The 15,498-nt window shown below is 36.9% G+C and overlaps 4 protein-coding genes across 6 annotated transcripts; all 4 read left to right on the top strand.

Annotated features, from left to right (window-relative positions):
• Positions 1–626: 626 nt before the first annotated feature.
• LOC306699641 (H-2 class II histocompatibility antigen, A-U alpha chain-like) lies at positions 627–3,137 on the top strand. 2 transcript variants are annotated; one of them, XM_079164333.1, is made up of 5 exons: positions 627–686; positions 1,452–1,547; positions 1,702–1,965; positions 2,052–2,333; positions 2,445–3,137. In XM_079164333.1, exons 2-5 carry the CDS (start codon positions 1,469–1,471, stop codon positions 2,564–2,566), a joined length of 747 nt encoding a protein of 248 aa, XP_079020459.1. In that variant the 5' UTR covers positions 627–686; positions 1,452–1,468; the 3' UTR covers positions 2,567–3,137. The 2 variants fall into 2 exon arrangements, with proteins under 2 accessions (XP_079020459.1, XP_079020458.1); XM_079164332.1 differs by lacking the exon at positions 627–686 and having other exon boundaries at positions 1,278–1,547.
• A 1,016-nt stretch (positions 3,138–4,153) lies between these two features.
• LOC306699517 (DLA class II histocompatibility antigen, DR-1 beta chain-like) lies at positions 4,154–6,763 on the top strand. The gene is made up of 5 exons (XM_079164151.1): positions 4,154–4,272; positions 4,478–4,738; positions 5,403–5,684; positions 5,818–5,928; positions 6,295–6,763. The coding sequence occupies exons 1-5, from the start codon at positions 4,215–4,217 to the stop codon at positions 6,318–6,320; spliced, it is 738 nt and encodes a 245-aa protein (XP_079020277.1). The 5' UTR covers positions 4,154–4,214; the 3' UTR covers positions 6,321–6,763.
• Positions 6,764–8,393: 1,630 nt separating this feature from the next.
• LOC306699526 (DLA class II histocompatibility antigen, DR-1 beta chain-like) lies at positions 8,394–10,983 on the top strand. Its single transcript, XM_079164160.1, has 5 exons — positions 8,394–8,485; positions 8,691–8,951; positions 9,616–9,897; positions 10,031–10,141; positions 10,508–10,983. The coding sequence occupies exons 1-5, from the start codon at positions 8,428–8,430 to the stop codon at positions 10,531–10,533; spliced, it is 738 nt and encodes a 245-aa protein (XP_079020286.1). The 5' UTR covers positions 8,394–8,427; the 3' UTR covers positions 10,534–10,983.
• Positions 10,984–12,601: 1,618 nt separating this feature from the next.
• LOC306700539 (rano class II histocompatibility antigen, A beta chain-like) lies at positions 12,602–15,114 on the top strand. Of its 2 annotated transcripts, XM_079165572.1 has the most exons (5): positions 12,602–12,698; positions 12,904–13,164; positions 13,829–14,110; positions 14,244–14,354; positions 14,758–15,114. In XM_079165572.1, exons 1-5 carry the CDS (start codon positions 12,641–12,643, stop codon positions 14,820–14,822), a joined length of 777 nt encoding a protein of 258 aa, XP_079021698.1. In that variant the 5' UTR covers positions 12,602–12,640; the 3' UTR covers positions 14,823–15,114. The 2 variants fall into 2 exon arrangements, with proteins under 2 accessions (XP_079021698.1, XP_079021697.1); XM_079165571.1 differs by having other exon boundaries at positions 14,244–15,114.
• Positions 15,115–15,498: the final 384 nt, after the last annotated feature.

The raw sequence follows: 15,498 nt of genomic DNA, 5'->3' as shown, positions 1-15,498 counted from the left end.
TTGATTGTAACGCCTTGCACTTCCACACAGGTGTTTTCAATCACCTTGTTGATTAGACTTCTACTTAGGTGGAAGTTGGGTGGAGCTATTTAGAATTACATGAGACACAAATCAGACCATTTAAGTGAAAACACCTGTGTGGGTATAGGCTATTTCATTCAGATCATCAGCGTTTCAAATCACAGGACTTTAAGTCAGAAGAAGTTATGTTTTTACGTTCTTAAATGGTTCTGAAAGTGAAAACTACAAAGCTGAATTTTCTCGAAATTAATCAAATTTGTGTGTTAACAACAAAATATGAATTCCACCAAATTTCTGTGATGTTTTATAGTTTGCCACCTCCTATCCTTCCCAACACATTTACAAGAACCGTAACATCTATAAATGAGGAGTCTGGTTTCAAGAGCATTAATAACAATAATAAATTAGTCACAAATATGAAGTAGAAACACTCAAACATCTGGTTTAAATGCCCTCGCCCCGTGCTTCTTCTCACTCTGCACATTAACTGTTTTAATTATTAGTTCCCTTCTGTTGTTGTTGAACCCGAAAGTCTTGTGACATTCATGTGTTTGAAGCGCCAACAGGCAGCCTGCTCCTCATCTACGGACCTCCAACGCCACCTGCAGCCCAACACGAGGAATTCCTTACAATTGCTCACGAAAAAAGAAAACTGCCAGAGAGAAGTAGGTATGAAATCATGTTGAATGTTTTTTATGTAAATTGCTCGGCAGGTTGAATTATGTACCTTTTCAATATTAATTTAAGGAAACAAACAGCTTGGATAAAATTCTCATTTCCTGTAAAAAAAAGAAACATGAAATCTGGACCCATTTTTTTGTGCTTATCACTTTGACCCTCGTGTCTTTTTTATCTTATTTATTTGTTTATTTGTTTTTTTGCTTGTTTTACTTTGACTCCTATAAGAAAAAGACTCCTATGTCTGGCACACATGAGTAAACCAACCACAACTAACCACCACTTTTCCTAATAGCTGCAGATGTTCTTTGAGGAAACAATACAACCTTCAATGTTAGTGGTTCCTAACTTTGGGTTTGTGACACCATACAACTTTGCTTCACAACATTTTACAAATAGTTTTTTGATTTCTCATTATTAGTTTTTTCTATTGAGATATACTAGTTTAACTTCTTCTGGTCTCTAAAAGCTATTCAAATGAATCAATCACTGCTCATAACATACGCAGTACATATGCAATCTATGATGAAGGAGTGTGAGTACACTTTACTTCACAAGTCAAAAAGGTTGGTAATCACTGCAGTAGATTCAAAACAAATGTCTGCTAAACAGGTTAGACTGGTTGTTCCCACTAATATTAACAGAATGAGGAAGTCTAATAATAGTCACGAGTTTCCTTGTTTTGCATATGGTCTGTTCCTGTGATTACATATGAAGTGCAGCTTGGCAAGAGATAAAAGTATTTTCTCCAGACTAAGAGACTCCACCAATGAAGACCTGCGGCTCAGACATGAAGCGCTCGGCTCTCATAATCCTGATGATCAACAGTTTCTGTGCCTTTTCGCAAAGTAAGAAAGAGTTTCACATTTAATACGTGGTTCTAGTAACATGCTACTTATGGAAACCAAGACAGGATCACATAGAAGTCTCTTGCTGTAGATCTTTGTCATTAAATGTTTATACAAATACATGTATAATTTTCTGTATTTCTATTGTTTTCAGTTCCCCATGAAGTTCTCTATATTGTGGGCTGCTTTGACAATGGGACAACTGAAGCTCAGTTTGAGTTAGATGCAGAGGAGCTTTTATACGTGGATTTTGACCGAGAGGAGGTTGTTTACAGTATGCCCAGATTTCTTATTGACGACCCAAGCAAAATCTTTGAGAATTTGCATGTATTTAAAAATGCTAAGAAAAACAGGAACGCATGTTCAACAGTTCTTGCAATCTACAAAGTGGAGGAGAAAAATCCACCAGAAGAAATGGGTAAGCTAACCTCAACATTTCTCTCTGTAGTGATGTGATTGACACAAAGCTGATGACGGTTTTAATTGTCTTTTGACCCACTAAAGACCCCCCTGAGAGCATCCTCTACCCTTCAGAAGAAGTTGAGTTGGGAGTTGAAAACATCCTCATCTGCTTTGTGAATCATTTCTACCCACCTGAGATCAAAGTCAGCTGGACCAGAAACGGCCGTCTGGTGTCTGAGGGGGTGTCACTCAGTCGCTATTATCCCAATAATGATCAAACCTTCCACCAGTTCACAACCCTGACATTCACACCAAAGGAGGGAGATATTTACAGCTGCACTGTTGAACACTTAGCTTTGGACAGGCCGAAAACAAAGATCTGGGGTAATTGTTTTCATCTAGAGAAGCCACTAAAATATCAAAGTATGACAATAATTTGTTGTAAAATCCTTTTTTTTTGCGTCTGCAATGATATATTCTTACCTTTCTCCACAGAACCTGACTTCAGTCATCCCAGTCTTGTACTAGATGTTTACTGTGGAGTGGGCCTGAGTCTGGGCTTGTTGGGAGTTGCAGTTGGAACATTTTTAATAGTTAAGGGACACCATCGACAGTAATTTCTCTGTTTTAGAAAGATTATACACATGGAAGTGATGATGGTGCGCATGCATTGTACAACAACAATTTTGGAGTGCACCGTTTATCATCTTTTAAACTGTGATTTGTCTTTGAGAGAGGTTTGAAAATCAGGCCTGCTGTGGCCCATTGACGAATGAATTAAATGAAGATTAGATGGAGTTTACATGTGAAAAATATACACATATTTCCTCTACACACATGTGGACACACCCTAATACACTGTACATATGCTAGAATATATTTTACTTTTTTAGAGGGAAAAATGTAACTTTTTAAGGAATAAATAACACATTATTTGTCTTTAGAATTAAATGCTGAATTCATAAGCAATACAACACACCTCTACGCCACTATGTACTGTACATTCAGGGATTTTGCTGCTACAGCCTCACTTGGTCTGATATGACCAGTAACTTCTGTTGGCTAATGCTAGCTAACAGCAAACTAAAAATGTATCAATATTGTATGATTGACATTATTGAAGGTCAGGAAGGGCTTTGGATTGAGACATTGTATGCAAAAGGGCCTTACAATCTTAATAAACTATTGATTCAACTTCTTTGTGATTCATTTATTGGCATTTTTGTTTCCCTGGTTATTACAGTGTCGTTGATTTAAACATTACCGCGTAACATGCTGTCTGTTGGCTCACTGTTATCTTTCATTTAGATTTACATTTTATTGAGGTTTCAATTTTACGCTAACTTCTTTTGTACAACTTTGAGGTGCTACATTTCAGAGGGAAATATTGTACTTGTTATTCCACTATAATGGGGCAGCTTTGTCCCATGTGTGTTTACAGATTACATTTCACTTATAAAACTGTATATACGGTTCTTTAAACTAAACTTCTCCTCCACAAAATTAAAATTATAACATTTAAATAATTATTTCTGATAAGTAAAGATAAGATTTGTTCTCAAGTAACATCTTAGATGAGATCTTTCACTTGTCATGCATTTTGTGTTGAAGTATTATCTGCACGTCAGATACAGGTTAGATTGTTGATTGTGCTGTGTGATGCATTATCCATAAAGTTGCAGTTAACCAAAGCTGCTGTTAGAATCAGAATCAGAAACCGTTTATTGCCAATGTATGTTGCACATACAAGGAATTTGTCATGGCGGGTGGTGCATAACATTAAACAATCAACACAGTGCAAGAAATAGAAACGAATATAAAAGAATATCAAATAAAGTGCACAACAAACAGATAAAAGTTGGAAGTAAGTCCGCTGGAGTTGTTCCCCTGATGTTTATGAGCTCATTTCTGGTGAAAGAGCTCATAAACAGTGCAGCAGAAAACAGTATTGACAACAAAAACAACACAAAACAATGAGCACCAACACACCGAGGCTGCCGTCCGCAGCGCCATCTTGCTTTAATTCAAGATGAAATACAAATGAGTCAGTTCAGCCACCAATGCTGACATCAAATTATAAATTACTTCAATAATTCATATGAAATTGGAAAAAATAAAGGTGAATGATTGGAGGTGTCAGATTACTAAAATCACTTGTTGCCACGCCTGTTTACACAAATGTTGCTGAGCACTCTCCTGTTTTACTTCCTCATTTTTTCAGTGTCGAGATAAATTCACTTCCTCTAATGTTTCTCATAAGTAACCATGCGTGTTTACAGCTTCTTTTTATTGCTGTTTCTTCTACTTTCATGTTCCAGAGCTGGTAAGTAACCTAACATTAAAATAGAAGCTCTCATTGTTTATTTGTGTTGCTGTTCATGACAGCACACTGACAAGATAGACAGAGCAAAACAGTTGCTACAAGATAAATAAAAAAGCTGCTACGTATCAACGTGTGTGAGAATAGGACACGAGCAAGAAAAAGCAACTTTCTAAATGATCTCATACTTGTTGGCTTTATGTTACAGATGCTCTTTTTGGTCATGGTGTGGTTCGCTGCCAGTTTACTACGTCAGATGACGCAGTTTATGTGGAGCAGTACTACGTCAACAAGTTTCTTCTGATGCAATACAACAGCACTTTGGGAAAATATACCGGCTACACAGAGAAAACAAGAGATATTGCAGATGGCCTGAACAAAAGCCCTCTATCAATGAGACGAGAAAAAAAGAATGAGGAGAAATGCAAATCCAACATCCAATCAGTATTGGATCTCCTTTCAAAACCAGGTGACTTTGTGTTTTGAAACTGTTAAAGCTTTTGATTACAGCCTGCAAACTACGGTGTAGTTATTTAGTATATATGTGGTATCAATAAAATACTTATGGGGACCTATAGCAGGACAAATACAAGTTAAGAATTTAGGGAATAAGGGGTTAACAACTTTGAGTTTAAGAGAAATAAACTAAGTGCATGCAAGTATCTTCTAAATTACTGCATACCTATTTAATAATTAAGGGATAAAGTAACATAGTATTGATGTATATTGGACAAATTACTGTATAAGGAATAGTTCATCATATTCATGTTTTTACTTTCTTTAAAAAGCTTTCAGGAATAATTTCAGCTCCCCAGCGCGGATTTTGTTTCCATTTACATATAATGATAACTATGTGGAGGGAGTCGTGTATATATAAATCACAAAATACATTACGTTAAATGAGCCAGCATTATTACGGAAAAAATAAGAGGAACGCACAGGCCTTTTTCTTCTGCCTCCTGTTGATAACCATGAAGTATTTAATTAGAATATCATATGAACAAAATATCTACACAGTAATTTGTGGGCTGTTGTCTTAAGTATTACCCACACTTTCAGCATTATTAGTGCCGTATAAGTGACAGTTATGCTGTTTCATGCCAACTTGTTTGTCTCCGGGTTTTTTCACCAAGTGGAGCCCTCCGTCAGGCTGAGGTCAGTTGATGCAGCAGGCAGCAAACATCCAGGCATGCTGGTCTGCAGTGCGTACGGCTTTTATCCCAAACAAATCAGAGTGACTTGGCTGAGGAACGGAAATAAGGTGACATCTGATGTGACGTCCACCGAAGAACTGCCCAATGGGAATTGGCTCTACCAGATACACTCGTATCTGGAATTTACACCCAGAGCTGGAGAGAAAATCACCTGTAGAGTGGAGCATGCCAGCCTCACGGGGCCCAAGCTTTATGAGTGGGGTAAGAGAGTGACAGCAGGTGTTCTTAACAGAGATCTCTTTGCTTGAACAGCGTTACGGTAGATGACCTCAAATAATAATTAATGTTCAGGATTGAAATCTAATGTAATGTTTGTGAACGTTTCTGTTTTCAGACCCAGCAAACGAGTCACAGAGGAACAAAATCGCTGTCGGGACAGCAGGGCTGCTGCTGGGTCTGGTGGTTTTAGTTACTGGGCTGATTTACAACAAGAAGAACAATGCTGGTGAGAGAAAAGATCAAATTAACCAAAAGATTACTGGAATCAAATTCTTTAGACCTACAGTGTTAGCAGCGGAGGCAAAGAGACTGTAGAGATAAACTGGCCTTATTAAGACTAAAGACATAAACAGACCATTCTGCTTTTGATGCCACTGTAACATTGCATCACTGTTGTCTAAAGTGCAACTCATAGACATCCCTGCACTGATGCATTTCTGTCAGAAAAGATTCATTCATTTCAATAGTATTTATTTGCACAAAATCCATCAGAGTTCATGTAGAGCTTCTAGTTTTCAACACTTCTCAACACCAAATTATTATGACTCAAAATCAACTATGTGTGACTTTCTTTGTCTTTTTCTTATTCTAGGCCGAGTATTAGTGCCAACAGGTTAAGGCAGCCTGCCCCTTTGGCTGAAACATATGTAATACAAGACAAAATGTGAAATGATCCGACCCTGGAAATCTCACCGAAATGGCAGCGGATGGAATAAATAAGAAGGTGTGGACTCACACAGTTCTGCATGGGCAAAAGAACTGCACTTAAGTTGGTTGATATGATGTGTACGGTATATACAGGGAATACTTTGTGTTGTGCGGGTAAATCTATTAAAAGTATGAAAAGTAAGCTTTCATTGAAGTTTGAGGAAATAGTATATTAAGAATAGATAATATCTTTTCAAAATCAATGTTTTCATTTGAACTGTACACATTATTATAATTTAAATTATGATTGTTTCGATGAAATTGTTTGACTATACCTGTAATATTTTGATGTTCACATTATCAACGACGGGAATGTCTGTTTAATTTTGGATGATGTTAATAAAAAATGTATACACAGTACTATGATTCTGTCTACTACAAATGTATGGTGTCATGAGCTGTGTGCTAAACACATGACCTGATATACTAGATGTACCGCTTTGACAATGGGACAGCTGAGGCTCAGTTTGAGTTAGATGCAGAGGAGCTTTTATACGTGGATTTTGACCGAGAGGAGGTTGTTTACAGTATGCCCAGATTTCTTATTGACGACCCAAACAACATTTTAGAGAATTTGAATGTATTTAAAAATGCTAAGAAAAACAGGAACGCATGTTCAGCACTTCTTGCAATCTACAAAGTGGAGGAGAAAAATCCACCAGAAGAAATTGGTAAAGTAATCTCAACATTTCTCTCTGTAGTGATGTGATTGACAAAAAGCTGATGACGGTTTTAATTGTCTTTTGACCCACTAAGACTGTGGAGTGGGCCTGAGTCTGGGCTTGTTGGGAGTTGCAGTTGGAACATTTTTAATAGTTAAGGGACACCATGGACAGTAATTTCTCTGTTTTAGAAAGATTATTCACATGGAAGTGATGATGGTGCGCATGCATTTTACAACAACAATTTTGGAGTGCACCGTTTATCATCTTTTAAACTGTGATTTGTCTTTGAGAGAGGTTTGAAAATCAGGCCTGCTGTGGCCCATTGACAAATGAATTAAATGAAGATTTAAATTAAATAATTAATTAAATAAATTCAACATTTTATTGAGGTTTCAATTTACGCTAACCTTTTTTGTACAACTTTGAGGTGCTACATTTCAGAGGGAGCTATTGTACTTGTTACTCCACTATAATGGGGCAGCTTTGTCCCATGTGTGTTTACAGATTACATTTCACTTATAAAACTGTATATACGGTTCTTTCAACTTAACTTCTCCTCCACAAAATTAAAATTATATCATTTAAATAATTATTTCTGATAAGTAAAGATGAGATTTGTTCTCAAGTAACATCTTAGATGAGATCTTTCACTTGTCATGCATTTTGTATTGAAGCATTATCTGCACGTCAGATACAGGTTAGATTGTTGATTGTGCTGTGTGATGCATTATCCATAAAGTTGCAGTTAACCAAAGCTGCTGTTAGAATCAGAATCAGAAACCGTTTATTGCCAATGTACGTATGTTGCACATACAAGGAATTTGTCATGGCGGGTGGTGCATAACATTAAACAATCAACAACAATCAACACAGTGCAAGAAATAGAAACATTTACAATAGAATATAAAAGAATATAAAATAAAGTGCACAACAAACAGATAAAAGTTGGAAGTAAGTCCGCTGGAGTTGTTCCCCTGATGTTTATGAGCTCATTTCTGGTGAAAGAGCTCATAAACAGTGCAGCAGAAAACAGTATTGACAACAAAAACAACACAAAACAATGAGCACCAACACACCGAGGCTGCCGTCCGCAGCGCCATCTTGCTTTAATTCAAGATGAAATACAAATGAGTCAGTTCAGCCACCAATGCTGACATCAAATTATAAATTACTTCAATAATTCATATGAAATTGGAAAAAATAAAGGTGAATGATTGGAGGTGTCAGATTACTAAAATCACTTGTTGCCACGCCTGTTTACACAAATGTTGCTGAGCACTCTCCTGTTTTACTTCCTCATTTTTTCAGTGTCGAGATAAATTCACTTCCTCTAATGTTTCTCATAAGTAACCATGCGTGTTTACAGCTTCTTTTTATTGCTGTTTCTTCTACTTTCATGTTCCAGAGCTGGTAAGTAACCTAACATTAAAATAGAAGCTCTCATTGTTTATTTGTGTTGCTGTTCATGACAGCACACTGACAAGATAGACAGAGCAAAACAGTTGCTACAAGATAAATAAAAAAGCTGCTACGTATCAACGTGTGTGAGAATAGGACACGAGCAAGAAAAAGCAACTTTCTAAATGATCTCATACTTGTTGGCTTTATGTTACAGATGCTCTTTTTGGTCATGGTGTGCTTCGCTGCCAGTTTACTTCGTTAGAGGACGTTGTTTTTGTGCTGCAGGGCTACATCAACAAGCGTCTTCTGCTCCAATACAACAGCACTTTGGGAAAATATACCGGCTACACAGAGAGAACAAGAGATATTGCAGATGGCCTGAACAAAAGCCCTCTATCAATGAGACATGAAAAAAAGAATGAGGAGAAATGCAAATCCCTAATCCCATTAATATTGGATCTGCTTTCAAAACCAGGTGACTTTGTGTTTTGAAACTGTTAAAGCTTTTGATTACAGCCTGCAAACTACGGTTTAGTTATTTAGTATATATGTGGTATCAATAAAATACTTATGGGGACCAATAGCAGGACAAATACAAGTTAAGAATTTAGGGAATAAGGGGTTAACAACTTTGAGTTTAAGAGAAATAAACTAAGTGCATGCAAGTATCTTCTAAATTACTGCATACCTATTTAATAATTAAGGGATAAAGTAACATAGTATTGATGTATATTGGACAAATTACTGTATAAGGAATAGTTCATCATATTCATGTTTTTACTTTCTTTAAAAAGCTTTCAGGAATAATTTCAGCTCCCCAGCGCGGATTTTGTTTCCATTTACATATAATGATAACTATGTGGAGGGAGTCGTGTATATATAAATCACAAAATACATTACGTTAAATGAGCCAGCATTATTACGGAAAAAATAAGAGGAACGCACAGGCCTTTTTCTTCTGCCTCCTGTTGATAACCATGAAGTATTTAATTAGAATATCATATGAACAAAATATCTACACAGTAATTTGTGGGCTGTTGTCTTAAGTATTACCCAAACTTTCAGCATTATTAGTGCCGTATAAGTGACAGTTATGCTGTTTCATGCCAACTTGTTTGTCTCCGGGTTTTTTCACCAAGTGGAGCCCTCCGTCAGGCTGAGGTCAGTTGATGCAGCAGGCAGCAAACATCCAGGCATGCTGGTCTGCAGTGCGTACGGCTTTTATCCCAAACAAATCAGAGTGACTTGGCTGAGGAACGGAAATAAGGTGACATCTGATGTGACGTCCACCGAAGAACTGCCCAATGGGAATTGGCTCTACCAGATACACTCGTATCTGGAATTTACACCCAGAGCTGGAGAGAAAATCACCTGTAGAGTGGAGCATGCCAGCCTCACGGGGCCCAAGCTTTATGAGTGGGGTAAGAGAGTGACAGCAGGTGTTCTTAACAGAGATCTCTTTGCTTGAACAGCGTTACGGTAGATGACCTCAAATAATAATTAATGTTCAGGATTGAAATCTAATGTAATGTTTGTGAACGTTTCTGTTTTCAGACCCAGCAAACGAGTCACAGAGGAACAAAATCGCTGTCGGGACAGCAGGGCTGCTGCTGGGTCTGGTGTTTTTAGTTACTGGGCTGATTTACAACAAGAAGAACAATGCTGGTGAGAGAAAAGATCAAATTAACCAAAAGATTACTGGAATCAAATTCTTTAGACCTACAGTGTTAGCAGCGGAGGCAAAGAGACTGTAGAGATAAACTGGCCTTATTAAGACTAAAGACATAAACAGACCATTCTGCTTTTGATGCCACTGTAACATTGCATCACTGTTGTCTAAAGTGCAACTCATAGACATCCCTGCACTGATGCATTTCTGTCAGAAAAGATTCATTCATTTCAATAGTATTTATTTGCACAAAATCCATCAGAGTTCATGTAGAGCTTCTAGTTTTCAACACTTCTCAACACCAAATTATTATGACTCAAAATCAACTATGTGTGACTTTCTTTTTCTTTTTCTTATTCTAGGCCGAGTATTAGTGCCAACAGGTTAAGGCAGCCTGCCCCTTTGGCTGAAACATATGTAATACAAGACAAAATGTGAAATGATCCGACCCTGGAAATCTCACCGAAATGGCAGCGGATGGAATAAATAAGAAGGTGTGGACTCACACAGTTCTGCATGGGCAAAAGAACTGCACTTAAGTTGGTTGATATGATGTGTACGGTATATACAGGGAATACTTTGTGTTGTGCGGGTAAATCTATTAAAAGTATGAAAAGTAAGCTTTCATTGAAGTTTGAGGAAATAGTATATTAAGAATAGATAATATCTTTTCAAAATCAATGTTTTCATTTGAACTGTACACATTATTATAATTTAAATTATGATTGTTTCGATGAAATTGTTTGACTATACCTGTAATATTTTGATGTTCACATTATCAACGACGGGAATGGCTGTTTAATTTTGGATGATGTTAATAAAAAATGTATACACAGTACTATGATTCTGTCTACTACAAATGTATGGTGTCATGAGCTGTGTGCTAATCACATGACCTGATATACTAGATGTACCGCTTTGACAATGGGACAGCTGAGGCTCAGTTTGAGTTAGATGCAGAGGAGCTTTTATACGTGGATTTTGACCGAGAGGAGGTTGTTTACAGTATGCCCAGATTTCTTATTGACGACCCAAACAACATTTTAGAGAATTTGAATGTATTTAAAAATGCTAAGAAAAACAGGAACGCATGTTCAGCACTTCTTGCAATCTACAAAGTGGAGGAGAAAAATCCACCAGAAGAAATGGGTAAAGTAATCTCAACATTTCTCTCTGTAGTGATGTGATTGACAAAAAGCTGATGACGGTTTTAATTGTCTTTTGACCCACTAAGACTGTGGAGTGGGCCTGAGTCTGGGCTTGTTGGGAGTTGCAGTTGGAACATTTTTAATAGTTAAGGGACACCATGGACAGTAATTTCTCTGTTTTAGAAAGATTATTCACATGGAAGTGATGATGGTGCGCATGCATTTTACAACAACAATTTTGGAGTGCACCGTTTATCATCTTTTAAACTGTGATTTGTCTTTGAGAGAGGTTTGAAAATCAGGCCTGCTGTGGCCCATTGACGAATGAATTAAATGAAGATTTAAATTAAATAATTAATTAAATAAATTCAACATTTTATTGAGGTTTCAATTTACGCTAACCTTTTATGTACAACTTTGAGGTGCTACATTTCAGAGGGAGCTATTGTACTTGTTACTCCACTATAATGGGGCAGCTTTGTCCCATGTGTGTTTACAGATTACATTTCACTTATAAAACTGTATATACGGTTCTTTCAACTTAACTTCTCCTCCACAAAATTAAAATTATATCATTTAAATAATTATTTCTGATAAGTAAAGATGAGATTTGTTCTCAAGTAACATCTTAGATGAGATCTTTCACTTGTCATGCATTTTGTATTGAAGCATTATCTGCACGTCAGATACAGGTTAGATTGTTGATTGTGCTGTGTGATGCATTATCCATAAAGTTGCAGTTAACCAAAGCTGCTGTTAGAATCAGAATCAGAAACCGTTTATTGCCAATGTACGTATGTTGCACATACAAGGAATTTGTCATGGCGGGTGGTGCATAACATTAAACAATCAACAACAATCAACACAGTGCAAGAAATAGAAACATTTACAATAGAATATAAAAGAATATAAAATAAAGTGCACAACAAACAGATAAAAGTTGGAAGTAAGTCCGCTGGAGTTGTTCCCCTGATGTTTATGAGCTCATTTCTGGTGAAAGAGCTCATAAACAGTGCAGCAGAAAACAGTATTGACAACAAAAACAACACAAAACAATGAGCACCAACACACCGAGGCTGCCGTCCGCAGCGCCATCTTGCTTTAATTCAAGATGAAATACAAATGAGTCAGTTCAGCCACCAATGCTGACATCAAATTATAAATTACTTCAATAATTCATATGAAATTGGAAAAAATAAAGGTGAATGATTGGAGGTGTCAGATTACTAAAATCACTTGTTGCCACGCCTGTTTACACAAATGTTGCTGAGCACTCTCCTGTTTTACTTCCTCATGTTTTCAGTGTCGAGATAAATTCCTTTCCTCTAATGTTCCTCATAAGTAACCATGCGTGTTTACAGCTTCTTTTTATTGCTGTTTCTTCTACTTTCATGTTCCAGAGCTGGTAAGTAACCTAACATTAAAATAGAAGCTGTCATTGTTTATTTGTGTTGCTGTTCATGACAGCACACTGACAAGATAGACAGAGCAAAACAGTTGCTACAAGATAAATAAAAAAGCTGCTACGTATCAACGTGTGTGAGAATAGGACACGAGCAAGAAAAAGCAACTTTCTAAATGATCTCATACTTGTTGGCTTTATGTTACAGATGCTCTTTTTGGTCATGGTGTGCTTCGCTGCCAGTTTACTTCGTTAGAGGACGTTGTTTTTGTGCTGCAGGGCTACATCAACAAGCGTCTTCTGCTCCAATACAACAGCACTTTGGGAAAATATACCGGCTACACAGAGAGAACAAGAGATATTGCAGATGGCCTGAACAAAAGCCCTCTATCAATGAGACGAGAAAAAAAGAATGAGGAGAAATGCAAATCCCTAATCCCATTAATATTGGATCTGCTTTCAAAACCAGGTGACTTTGTGTTTTGAAACTGTTAAAGCTTTTGATTACAGCCTGCAAACTACGGTTTAGTTATTTAGTATATATGTGGTATCAATAAAATACTTATGGGGACCTATAGCAGGACAAATACAAGTTAAGAATTTAGGGAATAAGGGGTTAACAACTTTGAGTTTAAGAGAAATAAACTAAGTGCATGCAAGTATCTTCTAAATTACTGCATACCTATTTAATAATTAAGGGATAAAGTAACATAGTATTGATGTATATTGGACAAATTACTGTATAAGGAATAGTTCATCATATTCATGTTTTTACTTTCTTTAAAAAGCTTTCAGGAATAATTTCAGCTCCCCAGCGCGGATTTTGTTTCCATTTACATATAATGATAACTATATGGAGGGAGTCGTGTATATATAAATCACAAAATACATTACGTTAAATGAGCCAGCATTATTACGGAAAAAATAAGAGGAACGCACAGGCCTTTTTCTTCTGCCTCCTGTTGATAACCATGAAGTATTTAATTAGAATATCATATGAACAAAATATCTACACAGTAATTTGTGGGCTGTTGTCTTAAGTATTACCCAAACTTTCAGCATTATTAGTGCCGTATAAGTGACAGTTATGCTGTTTCATGCCAACTTGTTTGTCTCCGGGTTTTTTCACCAAGTGGAGCCCTCCGTCAGGCTGAGGTCAGTTGATGCAGCAGGCAGCAAACATCCAGGCATGCTGGTCTGCAGTGCGTACGGCTTTTATCCCAAACAAATCAGAGTGACTTGGCTGAGGAACGGAAATAAGGTGACATCTGATGTGACGTCCACCGAAGAACTGCCCAATGGGAATTGGCTCTACCAGATACACTCGTATCTGGAATTTACACCCAGAGCTGGAGAGAAAATCACCTGTAGAGTGGAGCATGCCAGCCTCACGGGGCCCAAGCTTTATGAGTGGGGTAAGAGAGTGACAGCAGGTGTTCTTAACAGAGATCTCTTCGCTTGAACAGCGTTACGGTAGATGACCTCAAATAATAATTAATATTCAGGATTGAAATCTAATGTAATGTTTGTGAACGTTTCTGTTTTCAGACCCAGCAAACGAGTCACAGAGGAACAAAATCGCTGTCGGGACAGCAGGGCTGCTGCTGGGTCTGGTGGTTTTAGTTACTGGGCTGATTTACAACAAGAAGAAGAATGCTGGTGAGAGAAAAGATCAAATTAACCAAAAGATTACTGGAATCAAATTCTTTAGACCTACAGTGTTAGCAGCTGAGGCAAAGAGACTGTAGAGATACATTGGCCTTATTAAGACTAAAGACATAAACAGACCATTCTGCTTTTGATGCCACTGTAACATTGCATCACTGTTGTCTAAAGTGCAACTCATAGACATCCCTGCACTGATGCATTTCTGTCAGAAAAGATTCATCATTTCATTCATTTCATTCATTTCATTCATTTCAATAGTATTTATTTGCACAAAATCCATCTGAGTTCATGTAGAGCTTCTAGTTTTCAACACTTCTCAACACCAAATTATTATGACTCAAAATCAATTATGTGTGACTTTCTTTTTCTTTTGGAAATCTCACCGAAATGGCAGCGGATGGAATAAATAAGAAGGTGTGGACTCACACAGTTCTGCATGGGCAAAAGAACTGCACTTAAGTTGGTTGATATGATGTGTACGGTATATACAGGGAATACTTTGTGTTGTGTGGGTAAATCTATTAAAAGTAAGCTTTCATTGAAGTTCGAGGAAATAGTATATTAAGAATAGATAATATATTTTCAAAATCAATGTTTTCATTTGAACTGTACACATTATTATAATTTAAAAGAGCTTATTGTTTCGATGAAATGGTTTGACTATACCTGTAATATTTTGATGTTCACATTATCAACGACGGGAATGGCTGTTTAATTTTGGAATATGTTAATAAAAAATGTATACACAGTACTATGGTTCTGTCTACTACAAATGTATGGTGTCATGAGCTGTGTGCTAATCACATGACCTGATATACTAGATTTACTGGATATATATCAGTCATAATATATCAAACACACACTTCTGACCAATGTCACCCTGTTATTCGTCAACTCAAGTACGAAGATAAACCTGCAGGTTCCAGATAAACTAAAGTCCAACAGAATATGTGTTGTCTGCTACATCATACATATCTACTGTGTAAATCACTTGTCTTGTGTTTTTCCTTTTGAGCAAAAAATAATTTGAAATACGTATTTCAATTACTTTTGAGTATTTTGTAATTTGTATTTGATAGGGCCGATTAAAAGTCGAACGTAATTTGTAACAAAATACTTCAGAGTGGAGTAATTT

The sequence above is a fragment of the Pholis gunnellus genome (assembly GCF_910591455.1).
Source record: "Pholis gunnellus genome assembly, chromosome: 8".
Taxonomy (NCBI): Eukaryota; Metazoa; Chordata; class Actinopteri; order Perciformes; family Pholidae; genus Pholis; species Pholis gunnellus.
This window is presented reverse-complemented; position numbering and strand designations above follow the sequence as displayed.

Coding starts and splice junctions, on each gene's coding strand:
- LOC306699517 (XM_079164151.1), top strand. CDS start 4,215: ATGCGTGTTTACAGCTTCTTTTTATTGCTGTTTCTTCTACTTTCATGT. Junction 4,739..5,402: donor GGATCTCCTTTCAAAACCAG/GTGACTTTGTGT, acceptor TTTTTCACCAAG/TGGAGCCCTCCGTCAGGCTG. Junction 5,685..5,817: donor GCCCAAGCTTTATGAGTGGG/GTAAGAGAGTGA, acceptor TTCTGTTTTCAG/ACCCAGCAAACGAGTCACAG.
- LOC306700539 (XM_079165571.1), top strand. CDS start 12,641: ATGCGTGTTTACAGCTTCTTTTTATTGCTGTTTCTTCTACTTTCATGT. Junction 13,165..13,828: donor GGATCTGCTTTCAAAACCAG/GTGACTTTGTGT, acceptor TTTTTCACCAAG/TGGAGCCCTCCGTCAGGCTG. Junction 14,111..14,243: donor GCCCAAGCTTTATGAGTGGG/GTAAGAGAGTGA, acceptor TTCTGTTTTCAG/ACCCAGCAAACGAGTCACAG.
- LOC306699641 (XM_079164333.1), top strand. CDS start 1,469: ATGAAGACCTGCGGCTCAGACATGAAGCGCTCGGCTCTCATAATCCTG. Junction 1,966..2,051: donor AAATCCACCAGAAGAAATGG/GTAAGCTAACCT, acceptor GACCCACTAAAG/ACCCCCCTGAGAGCATCCTC. Junction 2,334..2,444: donor GCCGAAAACAAAGATCTGGG/GTAATTGTTTTC, acceptor CTTTCTCCACAG/AACCTGACTTCAGTCATCCC.
- LOC306699526 (XM_079164160.1), top strand. CDS start 8,428: ATGCGTGTTTACAGCTTCTTTTTATTGCTGTTTCTTCTACTTTCATGT. Junction 8,486..8,690: donor ACTTTCATGTTCCAGAGCTG/GTAAGTAACCTA, acceptor TTTATGTTACAG/ATGCTCTTTTTGGTCATGGT. Junction 8,952..9,615: donor GGATCTGCTTTCAAAACCAG/GTGACTTTGTGT, acceptor TTTTTCACCAAG/TGGAGCCCTCCGTCAGGCTG.